Raw genomic sequence first — 17,215 nt, 5'->3', positions numbered from 1 at the left:
GCTTAGGCTGCTGCCCCCGTGACCCCGGATAAGAGGAAGAAATTGGATGGATGGTTGGATGGATGGATGGATGGATGGATGGATGGATGGATGGATGATGGATGGATGGATGGATGGATGGGTATTGTACAAATACAGTACATAATATAAATGGTAAATGGCTTGAACTTATAGCACTTCATCAAATCCACATGGACTCCAAAAGCGCTTTACACTTCAGTCATTCACACACTGATGGTGGCAAGCTACATTGTAGCCACAGCTGCCCTGAGAAACACTGACAGAGGCGAGGCTGCCGTGCACCGGTGCCACAGTACCCTCTGAATACCATCAGTAGGCAACGTGGATTAAGTGTCTTGCCCAAGACACAACAACTGAGACAGCTGGAATGGGGAATTAAATTGGCAACCTACGGGTTACAGGACAACTTCCCTAACCACTCCACCACAGCCGCTATTAATTAATAGTAATTAATTTTAACTTGCATTGCTTCAGTGACAGAGATCCACTGAATTTTCTGTGGCTGATTTTGTTTAATTAAAAAAATGTGTAATGCACTGATTTTTTTGGACAGTGGCCACAGTAGCTTGGTGGTCTGTGTCACAGTCTTGTAAAAGGCTGCAGGTTCAAGCCCAGGGGCATCAGGAAGAATATCTGGCGTATATATATATATATATAATAACTTGGGGATCTAAAATAAGCTTTAACTAAATAAATAAAATGTGGGCCACAGCAGGCTGGTTGTAGCAGCTCATGTTGTTCTCAGTTGATCCACAGACATGGCCGATTGCTGATTTAAAAAAATATTTGACATCAGTAGATTAAGATCAATCAGCTGATTTATCGTCTGTCTCTGATCAGAGATAAACTTGAGTTATTGACATTTTCAGAACTAACTTCAAAACATATGATGAACCAAATTTTAAATTAGTGACTGAAATACACATTTTTAAATCATGTTTTTAATAAATCCTATTCAATTTAAACTTCGAGGAGACTGATTATTTGATAAATGTTCCTCCTGTTGCAGGATGATGAAAACTTAAAGCTGAAGGCAAAAATAAAAGAGCTGGAAGAGGATCAAGCCCGGCTGCAGAGGACCACAAACATCCAGCAAATGCAGACTGAGAAGCAMAAARCTTTAGCTGAGGAGTCAGCTAAAAACTGTGAAGGACTTCAGCTGCAAGTTTCTGCTTTGCTAAAGGTTTAGTGACCACTGAGGTGGTTCAACATCAAACTAYCGACAAAACTACAGTCAACTTCTCAGATCTGATTTCTTTATTATTGTTWTTTTTCTGTGCAGGAAATTGAAAACATGAAAAGATCCCAAAAACAAGCAGCAGCTCTCCATGGCAGCGTGGAGGTTCGCTTGAACAGAGCTCTGGAGGAAGTGGAGAAGTTAAAGTCACAACTGGACAAAACAAAACAGATGAACAAGGTGAGAGGATGGCAGAAAATACATTCTGCTCAGAAAAGTTTAAATATTTAATTTGAACGGCCTTAATGTGACTCACTTTTTAGAAATAGTTCAGTGATTTTTCACAAAAAAGACGCAAAACCTCTGTATAACATACCTCCCATTAATAAACAAATAAATAAACAGCTTTATTTATTCCAGAGGAACTGTTTTAATAAAAAAAAAACAGATTCTGATCAACATTCACTCATTTTTATTTTTAATTTCTGTTTAAATAAGGACAAAATAAGCGAAGAGCATCAAAGCAAAGAAAATCTACTCGCTGAGAACAAAATGCTCAAGAAACAAAAAGCAGAGCTTGTCGTGGGTTTTAAGAAACAGCTCAAGCTGATCGACATTCTCAAAAGACAAAAGGTAAGCAGCTGGATGTGACTCTAATAATCCATGTTGTGTGTTTTTCAATTAAAACTAAAAGGTGGCTTTTTGTGCACAGATGCACTTTGAAGCTGCCAAGCTGCTGTCCTTCACAGAAGAAGAGTTCCTGAAGGCTCTGGACTGGAGCAAGTCATGACGCTTTWTGAAGTCAGACAGCTTCTTTCTGAAGATAAGTTTGTGTCACTTGATGATCTAATTGTTCAAATGAACATGATGTCGAAACCGTTCAAATAAAAACATATCTTCAAATATACCTTTTGCTGTTAGTTWCTTATTTCAAACCTCAGAGTGGCTGAAACATTTTCACTGGAGCCTTAAAGCGCCCTCTAGMGGCGAACGGGAGGAGGAGCTTTGAGTCGTCCTCGTCTGAGGAGGCATCAGGCTGGGGTGGCTCGAAATGTTTTCTGAAGTCCTCATCAAAGTGTTGCAGGTCATCTTCACGCAGCAAGCCCTGGAAACACATGCAGCCAGGTTCATGGATGGGTTCTACAGTCGGGGTGTGAATCTGTGAGGCGTTCAGGGTGCACTTGGAGCTGCGTACCTTTGGGAGGTATCCGAAGAGTTTTGTTGCGTGACGCTCCAGAAGTTTCTTCCTCTCCTCCTCAATTATCTGCCTACGCAGCGCCTCGTTCTTCTGCTCCATCTCTCTTTCTTTAGCTTCCAGTTCCTGGAAGAAGGACAGGCAGATGTTTTTTTTAAATAAATCAAAACAAAAAAACATCTGATTATTGCTTTAACTTTGTACAAAGTGTTCAGTTTTTACCCTCTGAGCCTCACGTTCCCGTCTTCTGTCCTCAATCAGTTTCTCCACCTCACGTTTGTGTTCCAGTTGCTTCATTCGACGCTTTTGAGCGTTCATCTGCTCGATCCGATCGTCCTCCGCAAACTTGTCCATCATCTTTTGCCTGAAGGCCTCCTCTTCCTCTTTCTCCTCCTGCCTCTTCATCTCCTTAAACGCCATTTGCTCCTGGAAGGTCTGCTGCAGCATGAGTCTCTGTCGGATCTTATTCTCCATCTCCTCCTGTTAGATCAAATAAAAAAGAGTTGTTTATTAAACTAATTTGAACCGCACATCATGCAGATTGTTGTTTGTTTTATAAGTTGCTGAACTACAGTGAAAATCAAAGTTCTTCATGAATGAACAGCCTGAGCTGTTTACACTCTATGAAATAAATCAAATATATCAGTTAATTGGTGTAAATATCAAAGTAATCAGATATGTGGTGTAGTGATCTTTACAATTTCTCTCTTCCTGTTGGCCTCCTCCTCCTCCTCCAAAGACAGCTCCACTCTGATCTGCTCCATCTCTTCACGCTGCTGCCGCTCCTCTTCCATCTTCTCATACAGCTGGAGAACAAAAAGATCAAACGTTTCTTACAAATTAACTTCTAACAACGTGAGGGAAAAAAAAAACTTCTCTCCACCTTCTTATAAAGATGCTCCTTGGCTTCTTCCCGCTCTCTGATCTTCTTCATCCTGGTCTCCTCCATGTTCTGCTTCTGCTCAGTGAACTCCATGATCCGTCTGTTCTCGGCCTCCATCTTCTCCTGCTCCATGCGCCTCCACTCGGCCTGCTGCCTTTTAAACTCTTGGATGTACTGGTGAGTGACTCGGGCCTTTTCCAGCTTCAGCTCTCTCTCTCTTTTAGGGAAACATTTCATGAAAACGATCCTTGCTTTTCTACAGACTGTGTGACAAGCGATCATTCAAAAGTATCCATTCGTGTTGGCGTTAAAGAGTGGACTGACTCACGTCTCTTCCTCTTCATAAATCTTCCTGATGATCTCGTCCACCAGCAGCTTCTCTCTGAGGAACTCCTCGTAGGTCTCCTGTCTCCGGCGCTCCCTGTCCACAAGCTGCTGCTCCAGCTGTCTCTGATACTCCAGCAGCTCCTCGTGACGCTTCTGCTCCAGCCTCAGCTGCTCCGCGGCCGCTCGTTCATTTTCACYCTTCATCTGTCGAGCGTAGTCCGCTTCTTCACGCTGACATTTCACAGGAAACACAAATTTAAAGGGATCCCTGATTAGTTCTAACATTAGACTTTATTTGATAAACRTATATTTTAACTGTAAAATAAWGACTAAAAATTCTGTAGGCTGTTTAGTTTTGTAAATTTTTAAAAACATTTTTAACATGGACGGAGCCATTTTATTTACACGCAAAGCATCCTGGGTAAATGATGATGTGGATAGGTCCTCAGTGTGAGCGAGCTATATCCACCCTGAAGGTTAATCTTGGRCAATATCTGATGATCGACTCTTTTAAATGAAACCAGAGAGCGTTGACAGAGAGGAGRAGGTAGAAATGACTCAGCCTGTAACTGAAAATATGGATGGAGGACAACAGAGCTGCTTCATGGAAGAAGAACCTCAGCTTAGCCTGTTAGCTTTAGCGCAGACGCTATATTGCCTTATATGTGTTAGCTCAGCACTAGCATGACAAACAAGCTAAACTGAGGTCCTCCTATATTTTCAGTTGCAGCTGAGTCATTTTTGTGTTCCCCTCTCTGTCATGTGGATGGAGGACCTCAGTGACGAGAGGAAAATGTGTAGCGCTGAGCTAATAYATATATGGTGATAGCGTCGGGGCTAACGCTAAAGCTAACAGGCTAAGCTGAGGTTCTTCTTCCATGAAGCAGCTCTGTTGTCCTCCATCCATATTTTCAGTTCCAGGCTGAGTCATTTCTACCTTCTCCTCTCTGTCAACGCTCTCTGGTTTCATTTAAAAGAGCCAATCATCAGATATTGTCCAAGATTAACCTTCAGGGTGGATATAGCTCRCTGGCAGCCTCGCACCGAGGACCTATCCAYGTCAYCATTTACCCAGAATGCTTTGCGTGTAAATAAAATGGCCCCATCCGTGTAATATATTTTTAAACTTTTAGTTTAAAAATGATAAAAACTGAACATTCTACAGTATTTTTACAGTCTTTATTTTACAGTTAAAATACATGTTTATTAAATAAAGTCTAACGTTATAACTAATCATGGATCCCTTTAATTATCTCATCCCTTATTTAAAAAAAAGTTTCTATTTTCAGCCTGTTATTTTTGTTAGAAAGAATGATCCTTTTCTTTATAAGAATATAACGTTTCTCTTGGCCCTAATGCAAAGAAAAGTAAGAATTTTATTTTAGGTACATGGTTTTATAGCCTCTCTTTATTYACAAGCAAACGTTTAAAACATTGGAAACAATTTCAAGCATGAAACAAGCGAGAATCCCAACCTTGGTCTCAATCATCAAAACTTCTTTCTCAGCAATCTGTGCAGCTCGGCCCTTGTTCAGATACGCTGCCTTCAGTTTTGCTTCCAGCTCTCGAAGCTCCAGGCTGAACATTACAGAGAAACAAACGGTGTTCACCAATCTGAACACATCTGGGTTACACATCCAAGTAATCAAYGTTTACCTGTTCTCTCTGATGTACTGCCTCAGCTTCTCATCTTTTTGTTTCTCGTGGTCGATGCGGGCCAGCTCTTTGGCCATCCTCTCTTCCTGTTCAAGCTGTTTTTCTCTGTCAATTCTCTCCTCCTCTGCCTACAAGACAGWTTAAATAATTTTACGTACAACTTACTTTAGCTAAAACACAATGGATGCAAGTTTGACAGTGCCAATAAACATTTGATAAAACAAGTTCTTTATCTAATCCAAGAATCAGATCTAAAAGAAACATCTTCAGCAGATTTGTTTGGCAAATAAAAATGCARAATAAAAATAAAAAATCTAGTAAAGAAACAGGACCCGAGAGATCCATCATCTTTCAATTGTTCGACTTTATGTCTAGTTTTCATCTTGTAGTTCCTTTTGGTGCTAAAATACTATTTCATGTGTCAAACTGTATTACAGGGCTATTCAACTGGTGGAGTGACCAAAATGCAGCCCGTCAATTGGTTCATTCATCTCTTAAGTCCAAACCCCCCGTTTTCTTCTTTAATTATGAGTTCATTTAGTTAAACATACAAATCTACAGAAACGTCCGAATCTTGGCTAGAAGCTGGTAAAAACATTTCTATGATTATCTAAGACAGTTAAAACAACAAGCAGTTGAAGATAAAACTATGAAAGTGAAAATAAAATTGGTTTGAAAACCTGGCAAGTCAGAGAAGTCAAAATATTATGTGTTGAATAGRAGGCATAATGTGTTATTTTTGTTTTTGATAATGTTTACTATCACTATTTTTTTACACAGGGTTCTGTATCTATGATTAAATGCAGCAAAAATAAACGATTTCAAAGGTAACAGATTTTTTAATACTTGGTTTATTTACATAATGATTTTAATTGCTGGATGCTCGGCCCCTGTTGGTCTGCATTACCTGTGGCCCCCTGAGCAAATTTAGTTGAATAGCCCTGCTGTATTACCTTTGTCATCCTCCCATTTACTTAAATAAATGGGAACAAATTGTGTCTGTATTTATTTATAAACTGGATCTACATGGAGCAGCTTTATGAGAGATAACATGGACGATCAGCTTGACAAACCTTTTGCAGAATGAGCTCTGTCTGCCTCTCCTGGAGCTCCTGCTGCACCTGCCGCTGGTGCCTCCTCCGCTCAGAGCTCGCCTCCTCCCGCATTCCGGCCAGCAGCTGCCGCTCTTTCTCCACACGTCTGGCGTCGTCTTGTCTGTGTATCTCCCGAATCTGTCGCCGCTGCTGCTCTCTGTACACCCAGTTCCGACTCTGATCCAAAGGGAAGGAAACACAGGAGAAAAACAAACACTGAACCGAGAGTCACGTGAAAGAGTCAGCTAGCGTAGCAGCTAGCTGCGAAAGTGAAGCTAACCCGGTCTGATTAGAAAGATTTACCATGCTGAGTWGTTTTTCGTTGTTTCCTCTTAACGTGACTCCTTTTTAACTTTATAAACAAGTTACTATGAAAATAAAAAAACTAGTTTTAACTAGTTTACGCTGAATGGGATCCTAGTCTTCCTCGCGTTAATTGTGCTTAGCGTTTCGTTGCCTCGGAAACGGCGCGGTTTCCTGTGCTGAAGCCTCAGCCAATGAAAAGGCAGGAAGACGATGGCGTAATGTCCGGGAAAATCAAAACATTATTTGTCCCACCCACCTTCAACTAATTTCTATAACTTATTTGCACTTATACATATTTAAATAATCGAGATATAGTGGTACAAAAATAAAAAATGATGTACCAAATTACATGTTTTATTCTATTAAATGGTTGAAAATACCGGAAGTAGACACCAAAAATAAAAGTCTTATTACAAACTCTGTTAAAGCAGAGGGGAGGGGGCCTACATGCAGTGATTTTTGATCCTAAGCGTATTTATCCAAAAAAAAAAAAAAAAAAAAAACCCTCAACCATAGTGGAGTAAAACTGTTAAAATAATATACCTAAATAAAAATAAAACATCTCCAAACCTGAAGAACCCAGTATGTTTAACAGTAACATAAACTCACAAAATGTGTCTTTTATTCAAGATTTACTTACACAAGAAAAAAAAAAAGTCTGGATATGTCAAAGGGAGAACACAGGAATGTAATAAGGACATTTATATACTAACTAAAGTATTTACAAACTTCCTCTACTGTAGACATACATGATATATATATATATATATAAAAAACAAAACATTTTAACAGTCGTGTGACTTTTGAGACAGTAACCCATAAAAACAGCAAAAAAAACTATGTGTTCTCAGTTTTACAGAAACTCGGCCTATTTTCAGAGTAATTACACAAAGAAATAAATTGTTTAACCAGTATTTGGGAGTATATGGAAAAGTAGAGCATTTGCTTCAAACATACAACGTATACATTCCTTTTACAAGCACAAACTTTCAACATAGTTAAGACAGTAAATGTACTTGGGTGCAGTGCTGTAAAACTTTTGTTTTATGTCTACAATATTTGTGGTTATTTTCATATTTCGCTACTGTTCTTATCAAGACACACAATTCACCAAGTTTAACTGGAACCAGTTTCCTATAAACAATCAAAATGTAACCAAAAAAAAAAAAAAATAAAATAAAAAAACATTATTTCAGTTACATGTTTTTGCTTAATAGTAATAAATTATTTGAGTGAAGACAAACCACTTCAGGATGTTGAGAACAGGCAGGTGATACAAGAGTCATTGAACAATATTGTGCGTCATTATTTGCAGATAATTTAAACAGGTCTTCATTATTAGTATTGGCACAGCAGACTCTGTATAAAAAAGGAGAGCAGATTTAAAATCACATTCAAATAAGCACAGGTGATAAAGTAAAAGCAAACTACAAATGAACAGAAAATAAAAGCTGGTGTTCCCCTTAAAACCTACTCTAGAACAGCTTAAACGCAAATTATCCTTGATTCCTAATGGGCCAAAAAATCTGCTTAAACAGTACAAAAATAATTAACATAATTTCTGAAAAGATGTTTGTTTGTTTGTTTTATTTTTTCAGGACAGTTAACCTGAACAACTTGAATTGTTTTTTTTTTTAAACTTCTTTCAAGGGAGAAAAAGTTTGTGTAGCAATTTAAAATAATACTTCAAAGACAGGAGGAAAAAAGATGTTTGCCACTTAAGGTGCTGCCAACTTTACAGATACCAATATCTGAAAAATACAAAAAAATTTTAAACACCAAGTTTCACAAAAGACTGATGTCTAGAGGTTGGTTATGCACTTTCTCCCCAGAAAAGAATTTCAGTGAAGTATTTTCAATTAGAGATGTTTTGAACACAAGTAGGCAATGTGGAGAAGTTGCTAAAACAGAGCCAAGCATAAGAATTTGATGTTTGTAAAGTAAAATTGAAATGATGCGCAGATCTTTAACACAATAAGATGCACTGAAGTCCATGGTTTGTAACATTTACAGTGTTTTTGTTTCTCCAGCTGCTTGATCTGACAGAACGTCTGAGACAGGCAGCTGACTGTCCACATGCTAGGTTCCTGAGCCACCCTCAGATTCTTCAGCGAGTTTTAAACCTAAACCTGGTGAAGGAGAAGCCAAAGCGGCAGGCGGCTGCATCAACTCTTCCTCAGACTTCCTCTTAGAAGCGTCCATTTCTGCTGAACCCTCAGACTCCAGCTGTCCAGCATCACCAGCTGCTACACTCTGAGCTGATTTCAAGTCAGTGTCTGTCTGTTTCTCATCAGGTTCTGTTCCTAGGAGCTGGCTACTTCCTGGTTGTTGAAGCTGCATGTGCCTGAGGGGAAAAAAAATTAAAAAAAAGTGTGAGGGATGCACGATATTGGAAAAGACATTGCGATTTTTCCAACCCTATTGTGCTGGGACCTAAAGTTTCTGTTTCCTATAATTGTGTTTTACCCAACATTGCCTCCATGCCTCTTAGTTTCTGTATTTGTCAGGCTTTAATTAGGATCCATGCTAAACCGTATTTTACCTCTTTTCCTCGTTTTCATCAGCACCCTCCTCTTCTAAAAATTTTTTAATAAATAAATAAATAAAAAAAATTGAGATTAATCGCAAAAATATCTTGAAATTAATCGCATTAAAATTTTTTAATCTATGCCCAGCACTAGTTTCTTTTCTTACACAAAGCCCAAGGATCCTTCAACATAAAATCTGTTTAGTTATTTATGGTTTACACGTTGATTTAGATTGCCTCCTACATCACAGGACCTGCGATGTGACTGTAGCGCACACGTACATCGCCATGATGATGCTCAAATAATAGATCAGCCCTACAAAGTATGCTTCAAATCAACTTTCTATTACCACACAGAGTCAGTGCAAAACAAGTGAAGATATAAATATTTACAAGTTCTGTTATGGAGACAAGACAGTCTGAATAAAAGCTTTAAAACAAGAGGAGAAATACCCTCAAGAATTAAAAACAGAACTCTAGTTAATTCTTGTTTATTCAAGAACTTGAGACCCAAAAGTGAGAATTTACCCCAATAAACTGACTGAACTCATTTACTCCTCACCCTGAACCAAACAATACGTAGGGAGCTCACTGGTTTGTACTCTGGGTTTCTGAAATGTCAGGACTTTTTAAGACCCTTTAAAGACCATTACGATTCAAATTTAAGACTTACGGGAATTACAGAAAATTTATTGTAAATTTTACTATACCTTGTCTGAACTTCTCAGACTGAACTACAAAATGTAAACCAAATGAAATGCTAAAATAGTAAAAAAAAATAATGTTGCTGGAAGAAGCAATGAACGAACAAACAGATTTAAGACATGACCAAATGTATTTTAAGATTTAAAATGGAAAATCTGGACATTTAAAAAAAAACTTCTTAAACTGAAGGCTTTTCATGACTTTTTAAGAGCCTGCAGAAACTCTGGTATTGCTGTTTGATACTAAAATCTTTTTATTATCTTAAACACCCAACTCCAATTATTGAACAATATAAATCGATACACAGTGATGCTGTAGTACCGTAATGTAATCCTGCAAAGAAACATAAATCATATCAGAATATTCAGTGTGGTTAATGCTGCATGAGCAATCAAAAATAGTAGTAAAGAAATATAAAGAATATTCTTAATTGTATTTCTGCTAAAGACAAGAAGTGCAACGTCAGGAGACTTTACTCACAATTTGTTTTGATCTTTGTCTTGAGCTTTCACATCTGCTGGGTTTAAGATGAAAACCTTTTTAAGCTCATTAAAACGCAAACGTGACTCAACTCCCAGTGAGAGAAATAAACTTACCCATTTCCTGAACCACTTGGCAGACGTGATCTGGTTTATCCGTTAAATGTTTAGTCATCAGATCACCACCAGAGGCGTCAACCAGGAGGTCACAGTTGAGACAGATGAGAGTCAGTCTGAAGAGAAAAAGAAGGATCTTCCTACAGTTTCTGTTTCAGTTGATTGTTTTTAACCTAAATGTAAATTTGTATCCTTACTCACTTTGCTCCCGGTGATTTTTTCTGCTGGTCCATTCTCAAAAATCTCTGTTTGCTGATGTTACTATGAAATCTAACAGACAGAAGATTAAAAAAAGTCACTTTTTTTTAAAGACTCTACGTCTAAAACTGGTTTAGAGAGAGCAGCTTTTACTCACTTTATCATGTGATTCCCAATAGAAGCTTTGCAGCTGGTCTGGTAGCTGCACGCTCCGCAGTGTGTGAGCATTGGAAAATGTGAGAAGAAGTGGTCGACCACAGTGTTGCACTCGATGCACGTGTGGAGGTCCCTGTCGATGCTGGAAAACATAGATGACATTTTTCAGCCACTCATCAGCGGTGTTTCAAATCTACTGAAAAATATTTGTGAGAAAAAATTAAACACGTTGAAAAGAATGAAAGTTATAAAAACCAAAACTCTTAGCAGTAACGTCCAGAATGAGTTATATATATATATATATCAGAAATGTCGTCTCAGGGCTCTGTACACAAAAAACTAAAAATCTAAAGAAGCCAACAGACTGTGTTGACTCTTCACTTCGTCAGTTTCCCATCCTGAGCAGCACATTGGTGACAGTGGAGAGGAAAAACTCCCTTTTAACAGGAAGAGACCTCCAACAGGACCAGGCTCAGGACAGGCAGCCACCTGCCTCGAAGGTTTTCTTAAATAAATGCCTAAAATAGCACAAAATATTTAGGTTTTGAAAATAAATAAATAAATAAATAATTTAATTGTGTGAATTCACACATTAAGTAATCAACCTTAAACATTCTGTTGTTCAGAAGGACAAAGCTGAGCTACCAGAGGTTCCTGAGCGCCAGGTTGTTTCTGGAGAGTCGACGCTGCTGCTGCTTTTTGCTCGGATCCGTTTTGTTCTTGTTTTTCGGTCCAAAGATTGATTTAGCTTTGGACAAGTTGGCCGAAGCTTTGAGCGAGGGTGAACTTGGTGGTTCTGCCCTGATGGTTATACCAGACAGATCGGGGGACATCATGGCGGAAGGTCCCTTTCCTGAGAAGGAGGCTCTGATCGTCACCTACCAAAACAGCAACACGAGTTTTGAAACGCCTCGTACTTTACAAATCTACGATAAACGACAAACTGATGACATCAGCACTGGGGCAGGACCTTTGTACCCGGAGGAAGACCCTCCAGAGCTTTAGGTTTCCTGAAAGTCTTGTGAAGGTGAGTCCTGTGGTCAATTTTCTCCTTGTAGGTCAGGAAATTCAGTCTGCATCTGCCACATCGATGGATCCCTTTTTTCTGGAAGAAGGGTGCACATAAAAAATGCAGAAATGTGATTTGAGCCCAAATACTGATTCAGAAGTCAATAAAAGTTTATGACAAATCTGAAAATAATCAACTTTATTTCTTATTAAAAAGGGACAATTAACACCACTTTATTTTCACCTGACAAATTGCTGCGTATGCGTCTATGTGTGCTTGTCTGTCTGTTAGCAAAATATCTCATAAACCAGAAGACACATTTTAATGAAACTCAAAGACATGACTGAATATACGTCTACAGCTAATTTACCTTTGGAGTTAACCCTATTCAATATGGCCACCATCTTTAACAAATGTAAAAATGACTTTCTTTTCTTATCTTTTCAATCCTGCTCAAAAGAAACACCCTACCTGATGTTTCATGTAGTGCTGCATGTATGAATGACAGGATCGAACAACTTTCAGACAGAAGGGACAGAGCATGTCTTTTGTGTTTTCGTGGACTCTTCGGAAATGCGTTTCCACTTCTGAGAAGAAAGACGACCTGAAATTGCACACCTGTGGAGTCGAGTCAATACAGTCAGTGTTTTGTACACTTTAAAAAATAAAATTAAGTAAACAATAAGAACAAGCAGTTAGACCTGGCAGACATAAGGCATTTCACCAGGTTTGTGGGTGGTCTTCATGTGTTCCAGCAGAAGCTGCTCTGACTCAAACGCCAGCTCGCATATCTTACAATTAGCTGCGAAGGGAGCAGAGGGGACAGTTTATTGATAAGCTTCTCATCACATCCAGACTGAGCCTCCTTCAGAAAATCAGATTTTACTTGGAGATTCAATGGGGCTGTGAGCACTCTCGATGTGGCACTGCAGCTGGAACGGAGTCATGTACTGTCGGTAGCAGTGGTGGCAGGTCGTGTGGCTCTCCCAGCTCTCGCTGTTCTGCTTTTCCAGCTCCAGGTGGTGTTTCATGTGGTTCATGAACCTGCACGGGAACACACACACACACACACGCACACACACACACACACACCCCAAGTGAAAATGAAACTCTTAAACATGCAGAATCCCAACAACCATTAGGCAGAGTTTTGTGGCGATGACTGCATAAGACAAGACAAGCACAAATAAAAAAAATTAATAAATGTGAGAAAAAGTCAACATAACCTGAACAGCTGAAGCAAAACAGAAAATAATAATTATCAAGTATTCCTTGAAGGAATGCATATCGCCTGCCACCTTTCAGGTCAGAATTTAACACTAAGATCATCTTCGTAGAAATTTTGGGCAGAATTTGAGTCAAATAAAGGAGATATTTGAGTCTATAGTAGGGTTGGGCATAATCGTATCGTGTGCAATTAATCGTCAGAAAAACAATCGATTGTTTTTTGGCCCTTGATGATTAATATGGTTAATGTCACCAGGCAGAGACCGCTTGGTGCTCCTCTCCGCTTCAAATATGACGAACATTAAGAAAAAGTTCTGTAATTTATTTACCTATCAACACAATTTTAAATCTGATGTACAGGTATAGCCTGAAGTCTGTAATTTTGGCATAATTTGGAACAGATTTTTATGAAGAGCAAATCTTTCCCACTAAATTGGTCATGTGACTAGGACATGTGACCAGGAATTGGTTCCAGTGGCTTATCAGTTGTACATGTACAGCTAATTATGATTTTCTAGAAAATTTATTAAAGTCTCTTCAACATTTCATGAGATATTTTGCTGACAAAGCAGACTCCAAATAGTTAATGGCAAAATATTAAATTAAGGTTAGCGCTCAGAATGTTTCTTGTGAATGACTCAAATACAATCATTTAGCATAACTTTGTGCTTATTATGTAAAAGTGGGTTAAAAGACATTTTTTGCGTTTGCAAAGGATGATAATCTGTGGCGACCAACTTGCCCCGATTGTGTGATATTTTGCCAACATTACAGAAAAACACACACAGAAACATAGACAAAAGAATTATCACCTAATTATTAAACGAACAAAAGCACAAAAAAGAGCTTTTGACTTTAATACTAGAGGATCTCTTCATTTTTCAAGCATGTAAAAGTAATTAAAATGTGAAGGATAACTTCATTATTCATGTCTTGTGCTCATGACTCTCTTCCCAAAGGTATTTAAGATAAATGAAGAATTCGTCTCACTCCTTATTTTCTAAGTATGTATAATGGGTGTCATAATATCAGCAATTACACGAAGATTTTTGTTTTGTGTAATGATGTAGTGCTCCGCGGCTGCTCCACAGAAAGCTGCCGCCTCTGCCCTGACGAGGCGCGCTTCATTTTTCAGCCCCTGCATTCTGCTGCCTCAGCTCCCCAAACAAAGATTTTCATGTGGATGAACTATGACCCCGACTGTGAGAGTGCCGCCGCAGTACAAATGTGCTTCCCCATTAAAAGCAGCTTACAGACCTTTTTTTTGCAGTGTTCCGAAGCAAAGTTATTTAATCACAGGAGCAGTTTTTGTGCCACGCAAACTARCAGTCATTTTTCACCTACAGGCCCAAGAGGGAAAACAGTCTGAGGGTGTCATCCATCTGAGAGGACCTGTTCTTTATTGGCACAGGACTGATATCTTTTTGTTGGCTCCTTCAAGGACTTGCCTGCCTTTTGACTGAATATTTGTCAGTACGACACGGTTCCTGACAAATAAAACTGATTTTTCAACAAACCAGAAAAAACGGTCTACAAAAACTCATAGAAACAAAATGCCTTATACCTGATGTTATTTTTGAGAACTTTCAAACAGCTTTGGCATTTGAACGTTGTGTTGGTTTTTTGCGCCGCCATTTTTATCGGATCTCCCTCGAAGCGGCCGTAGTAGAAATCTGAGACCAGCATGATGATCTTGTGTGGACCCGTGCTCGGAGCAGACGGAGGCTGACTTGCCACAATTCCACGGCAGCACTGAAATAGAAAAAAAAGGTGGTTTAGCTCTGTAGCCCAGATAATCTAATTTATTACAGCAATGAGGATCACATGCAGGACATCTTAGCGTAATCTTGAAAAACATCTATGTAAATCAGGTTATTGTTAGTTTATAGGACATAAATACTTATCTGATAATTTAACCTGTAAAGTAGACAAACATATGTTTTGTAGGGAGGTGATTCTGGTACATTATGGTCCACTGTCAGGCATACTGACCATTATATGAAACTTGAGGGATTCCTCTGACAGAAATTCTTCTCGACAATTGGGACAGTTTTTCTTTGCGATGCCATTTTCCATCCGGATGGTTACTTTTGCCGGTGCTATGAAAACCGACAATTAAGAGTTATTATCTACAGCTACGATTCTTTTAAATGGTTCAAAACATCAAAAATCACTTTAAAAGGTAGTGACTTACTGAAATCAAGCTTTGTTTTTTTGACTACACTATCTACTTCCTGTGACGTCAATGCCCGCTTGACTGTAATTTGATCTGAAAGAAGTCAAACCAAAACATTTACAACTTGCTCATTGGCAGCTGATGGTAAAGTAAAGCGAACACCACAGTGAGGAAATCACTTTTGTTGACGATGTTATTGTCCTTCACAGGCGCAGCAGGGCTCATAGAAACACCCGGAACAGATTGTGAGATGGGCCGTTTGAGCTGCGGCTGCTGACCGGGTTTTGCTGAATACATCGCAGGGCTCTGGACATTAGATAAAGTCACCACGTTATTCTTGATCTGTTGGACCTGAGGCCTGTGGACCCCGCCTGGTATCACAGACGGCGAAGACGCTTGCTGGAAAATTTGCGAATGAGGGGCTGAAAGACGGGAGGACACAAACCTGGGATCAGCAGGAAAAAAAAAAAAAGACAAAACTGTTTTGAGGCGAGTGCAACAAAAGCATCTGAATTTACCTGGTACAATTGTAAAAGATGTTCCAGGGGGATACTGAGCCCCAAGGGCGGCAATAAGATCATTGCTGTTTGTTAATTGTGGAGAAGTGACAATAAAACCCTGAAAAAAAGAAGAAATAAAATAAATCCACTACATGAAATAACCGTGAAAACCCACTGGTGCATGGGAAGAACATGCAAACTTCACCCTTTCCTGTGAGCTTCTTGCTGAGAGGTGAGAGCTCAAACAACTGCACCACTGAGCCCCTTTCCAAAAAGGTAAACTACCTGATTATTAACAATGACAGGCTGCGGGGTCATTGTTGTCAGTGTGGGTGGTGCAGGTTTCGCTGTGGGCACAGGAACACTCAGAGGCAGAACTACCGGTGAGGGGACATCGACGGACTGAGGAGGGGCTAGTTTTGTTTTCTGCGTCACAACACTGTCCTTCCGACGAGGTGCTGGTTTAGTTTTATCATCTTTTTGATTATTGGCTGCAAAAACATAAACAGAAGCATTTAGTCTTTACAGGTGGAAAAGAAAAAACAACAAAAACAAAACAGGTGCTTAAAAGCTTAGCAGGTAAAAAAAAAAAAAAGCTAAAACATACAGAGCACTCCAACAAAGATGGGTTCGTCGTCATCATCCTCAATCAGGTGAACCTGAGGTGCTGGTTTCTGCCACGGCTCCAGGTCCTCCTCCACGCACTCCATAAAAAGCTCAGACATGGTGAACCTGAAACAAAGGAACAGCTGACAGTTGTGACCACTGAGGACGAGAAAACTGGTCAAGCTCATCGCGTACTTCAAAAGAAATGAGAAAATTCTTGTTTTCTCCAGGTGACAAGAACAAAATCCACCCTTTTCCAACTGAGCACCATGGCCTCAGATTTTGAGGTTTGCAGCCGCTTTACACTTGGCTGCAAAGCGCCCCGATGAAAGCTGGAGACCACGGCACGAGTAAGCCAACAGGACCACATCATCCACAAATCGCAGAGATGGACTCCCTCCACCCCCTGACTAAACCTTATTTGATCTCAGAGTTTTAAAAACAATTTAATTACCTCATGTATTATTTTATTGTTGAATAGTTTAGATAGTACAGCGGGTAAAATACGTATTAAACACGTCACCATTTTTCTCAGTAAATATATTACTAGAGGCGCTAATGACATGAAATTTTCACCAGATGTCGGTAACAACCCAAGTGATCCATACATACAAAGAAATCAAGCCAAAAATGTCCAGAAATGAAGTTAGTGTAATAATGTGGAATGGCACAGGGAAAAAGTATTGAACACATGAAGAAAAGGAGGTGTAAAAATGCATGGAAAGACAAGACACCAGCTGAACTCTCTCAGTAACTAGAAAGCAAGCCTGCCGCTTGTCAGTGCAAGTTAATATCAGCTGGTTCAGTCCCAAATGATGGCCAGGTATCACACAAGAACCATCTGATGATGGGTAAA

General features: G+C 39.3%; 3 protein-coding genes across 5 annotated transcripts in view; 1 reads left to right on the top strand and 2 right to left on the bottom strand.

The window, feature by feature from the left end:
* Positions 1-2,105, top strand: part of tex9 (testis expressed 9) — an 8,036-nt gene extending 5,931 nt beyond the window's left edge. For both annotated transcript variants that reach the window (XM_014027745.1, XM_014027736.1), the window contains exons 9-12: positions 1,031-1,204; positions 1,304-1,438; positions 1,697-1,831; positions 1,911-2,105. In XM_014027745.1, coding sequence (XP_013883199.1) covers positions 1,031-1,204; positions 1,304-1,438; positions 1,697-1,831; positions 1,911-1,988 — 522 coding nt within the window. In that variant the 3' untranslated portion in view covers positions 1,989-2,105. The remainder of the gene's footprint in view (positions 1-1,030; positions 1,205-1,303; positions 1,439-1,696; positions 1,832-1,910) is intronic.
* Positions 2,106-2,119: 14 nt separating this feature from the next.
* Positions 2,120-6,818, bottom strand: mns1 (meiosis-specific nuclear structural 1). Its single transcript, XM_014027726.1, has 10 exons — positions 6,657-6,818; positions 6,333-6,530; positions 5,260-5,387; positions 5,079-5,181; positions 3,605-3,834; positions 3,277-3,493; positions 3,092-3,199; positions 2,616-2,873; positions 2,394-2,519; positions 2,120-2,303 (listed from the first exon to the last, which is right to left on the bottom strand). Exons 1-10 carry the CDS (start codon positions 6,657-6,659, stop codon positions 2,136-2,138), a joined length of 1,539 nt encoding a protein of 512 aa, XP_013883180.1. The 5' UTR covers positions 6,660-6,818; the 3' UTR covers positions 2,120-2,135.
* Positions 6,819-7,242: 424 nt separating this feature from the next.
* znf280d (zinc finger protein 280D) overlaps positions 7,243-17,215 on the bottom strand; it is a 12,580-nt gene continuing 2,607 nt past the window's right edge. Inside the window, exons 2-18 of one of the 2 annotated variants that reach the window (XM_014027640.1) lie at positions 16,361-16,485; positions 16,039-16,244; positions 15,772-15,871; positions 15,433-15,675; positions 15,272-15,346; positions 15,070-15,176; positions 14,642-14,829; positions 12,737-12,894; positions 12,552-12,652; positions 12,322-12,468; positions 11,812-11,946; positions 11,487-11,719; positions 10,843-10,983; positions 10,689-10,757; positions 10,488-10,603; positions 10,372-10,408; positions 7,243-9,003 (exon numbers count right to left, since the gene is read on the bottom strand). In XM_014027640.1, the coding sequence (XP_013883094.1) occupies positions 8,739-9,003; positions 10,372-10,408; positions 10,488-10,603; positions 10,689-10,757; positions 10,843-10,983; positions 11,487-11,719; positions 11,812-11,946; positions 12,322-12,468; positions 12,552-12,652; positions 12,737-12,894; positions 14,642-14,829; positions 15,070-15,176; positions 15,272-15,346; positions 15,433-15,675; positions 15,772-15,871; positions 16,039-16,244; positions 16,361-16,478 (2,439 nt within the window). In that variant the 5' untranslated portion in view covers positions 16,479-16,485 and the 3' untranslated portion in view covers positions 7,243-8,738. The remainder of the gene's footprint in view (positions 9,004-10,371; positions 10,409-10,487; positions 10,604-10,688; positions 10,758-10,842; positions 10,984-11,486; positions 11,720-11,811; positions 11,947-12,321; positions 12,469-12,551; positions 12,653-12,736; positions 12,895-14,641; positions 14,830-15,069; positions 15,177-15,271; positions 15,347-15,432; positions 15,676-15,771; positions 15,872-16,038; positions 16,245-16,360; positions 16,486-17,215) is intronic. The other variant, XM_014027647.1, reaches the window with a different exon arrangement.

This window comes from Austrofundulus limnaeus, unplaced genomic scaffold (genome assembly GCF_001266775.1).
Source record: "Austrofundulus limnaeus strain Quisiro unplaced genomic scaffold, Austrofundulus_limnaeus-1.0 Scaffold5, whole genome shotgun sequence".
Lineage (NCBI taxonomy): Eukaryota > Metazoa > Chordata > Actinopteri > Cyprinodontiformes > Rivulidae > Austrofundulus > Austrofundulus limnaeus.
Note: the sequence above shows the minus strand (reverse complement) of the source record. Positions and strands in the feature narration are given on the sequence as shown.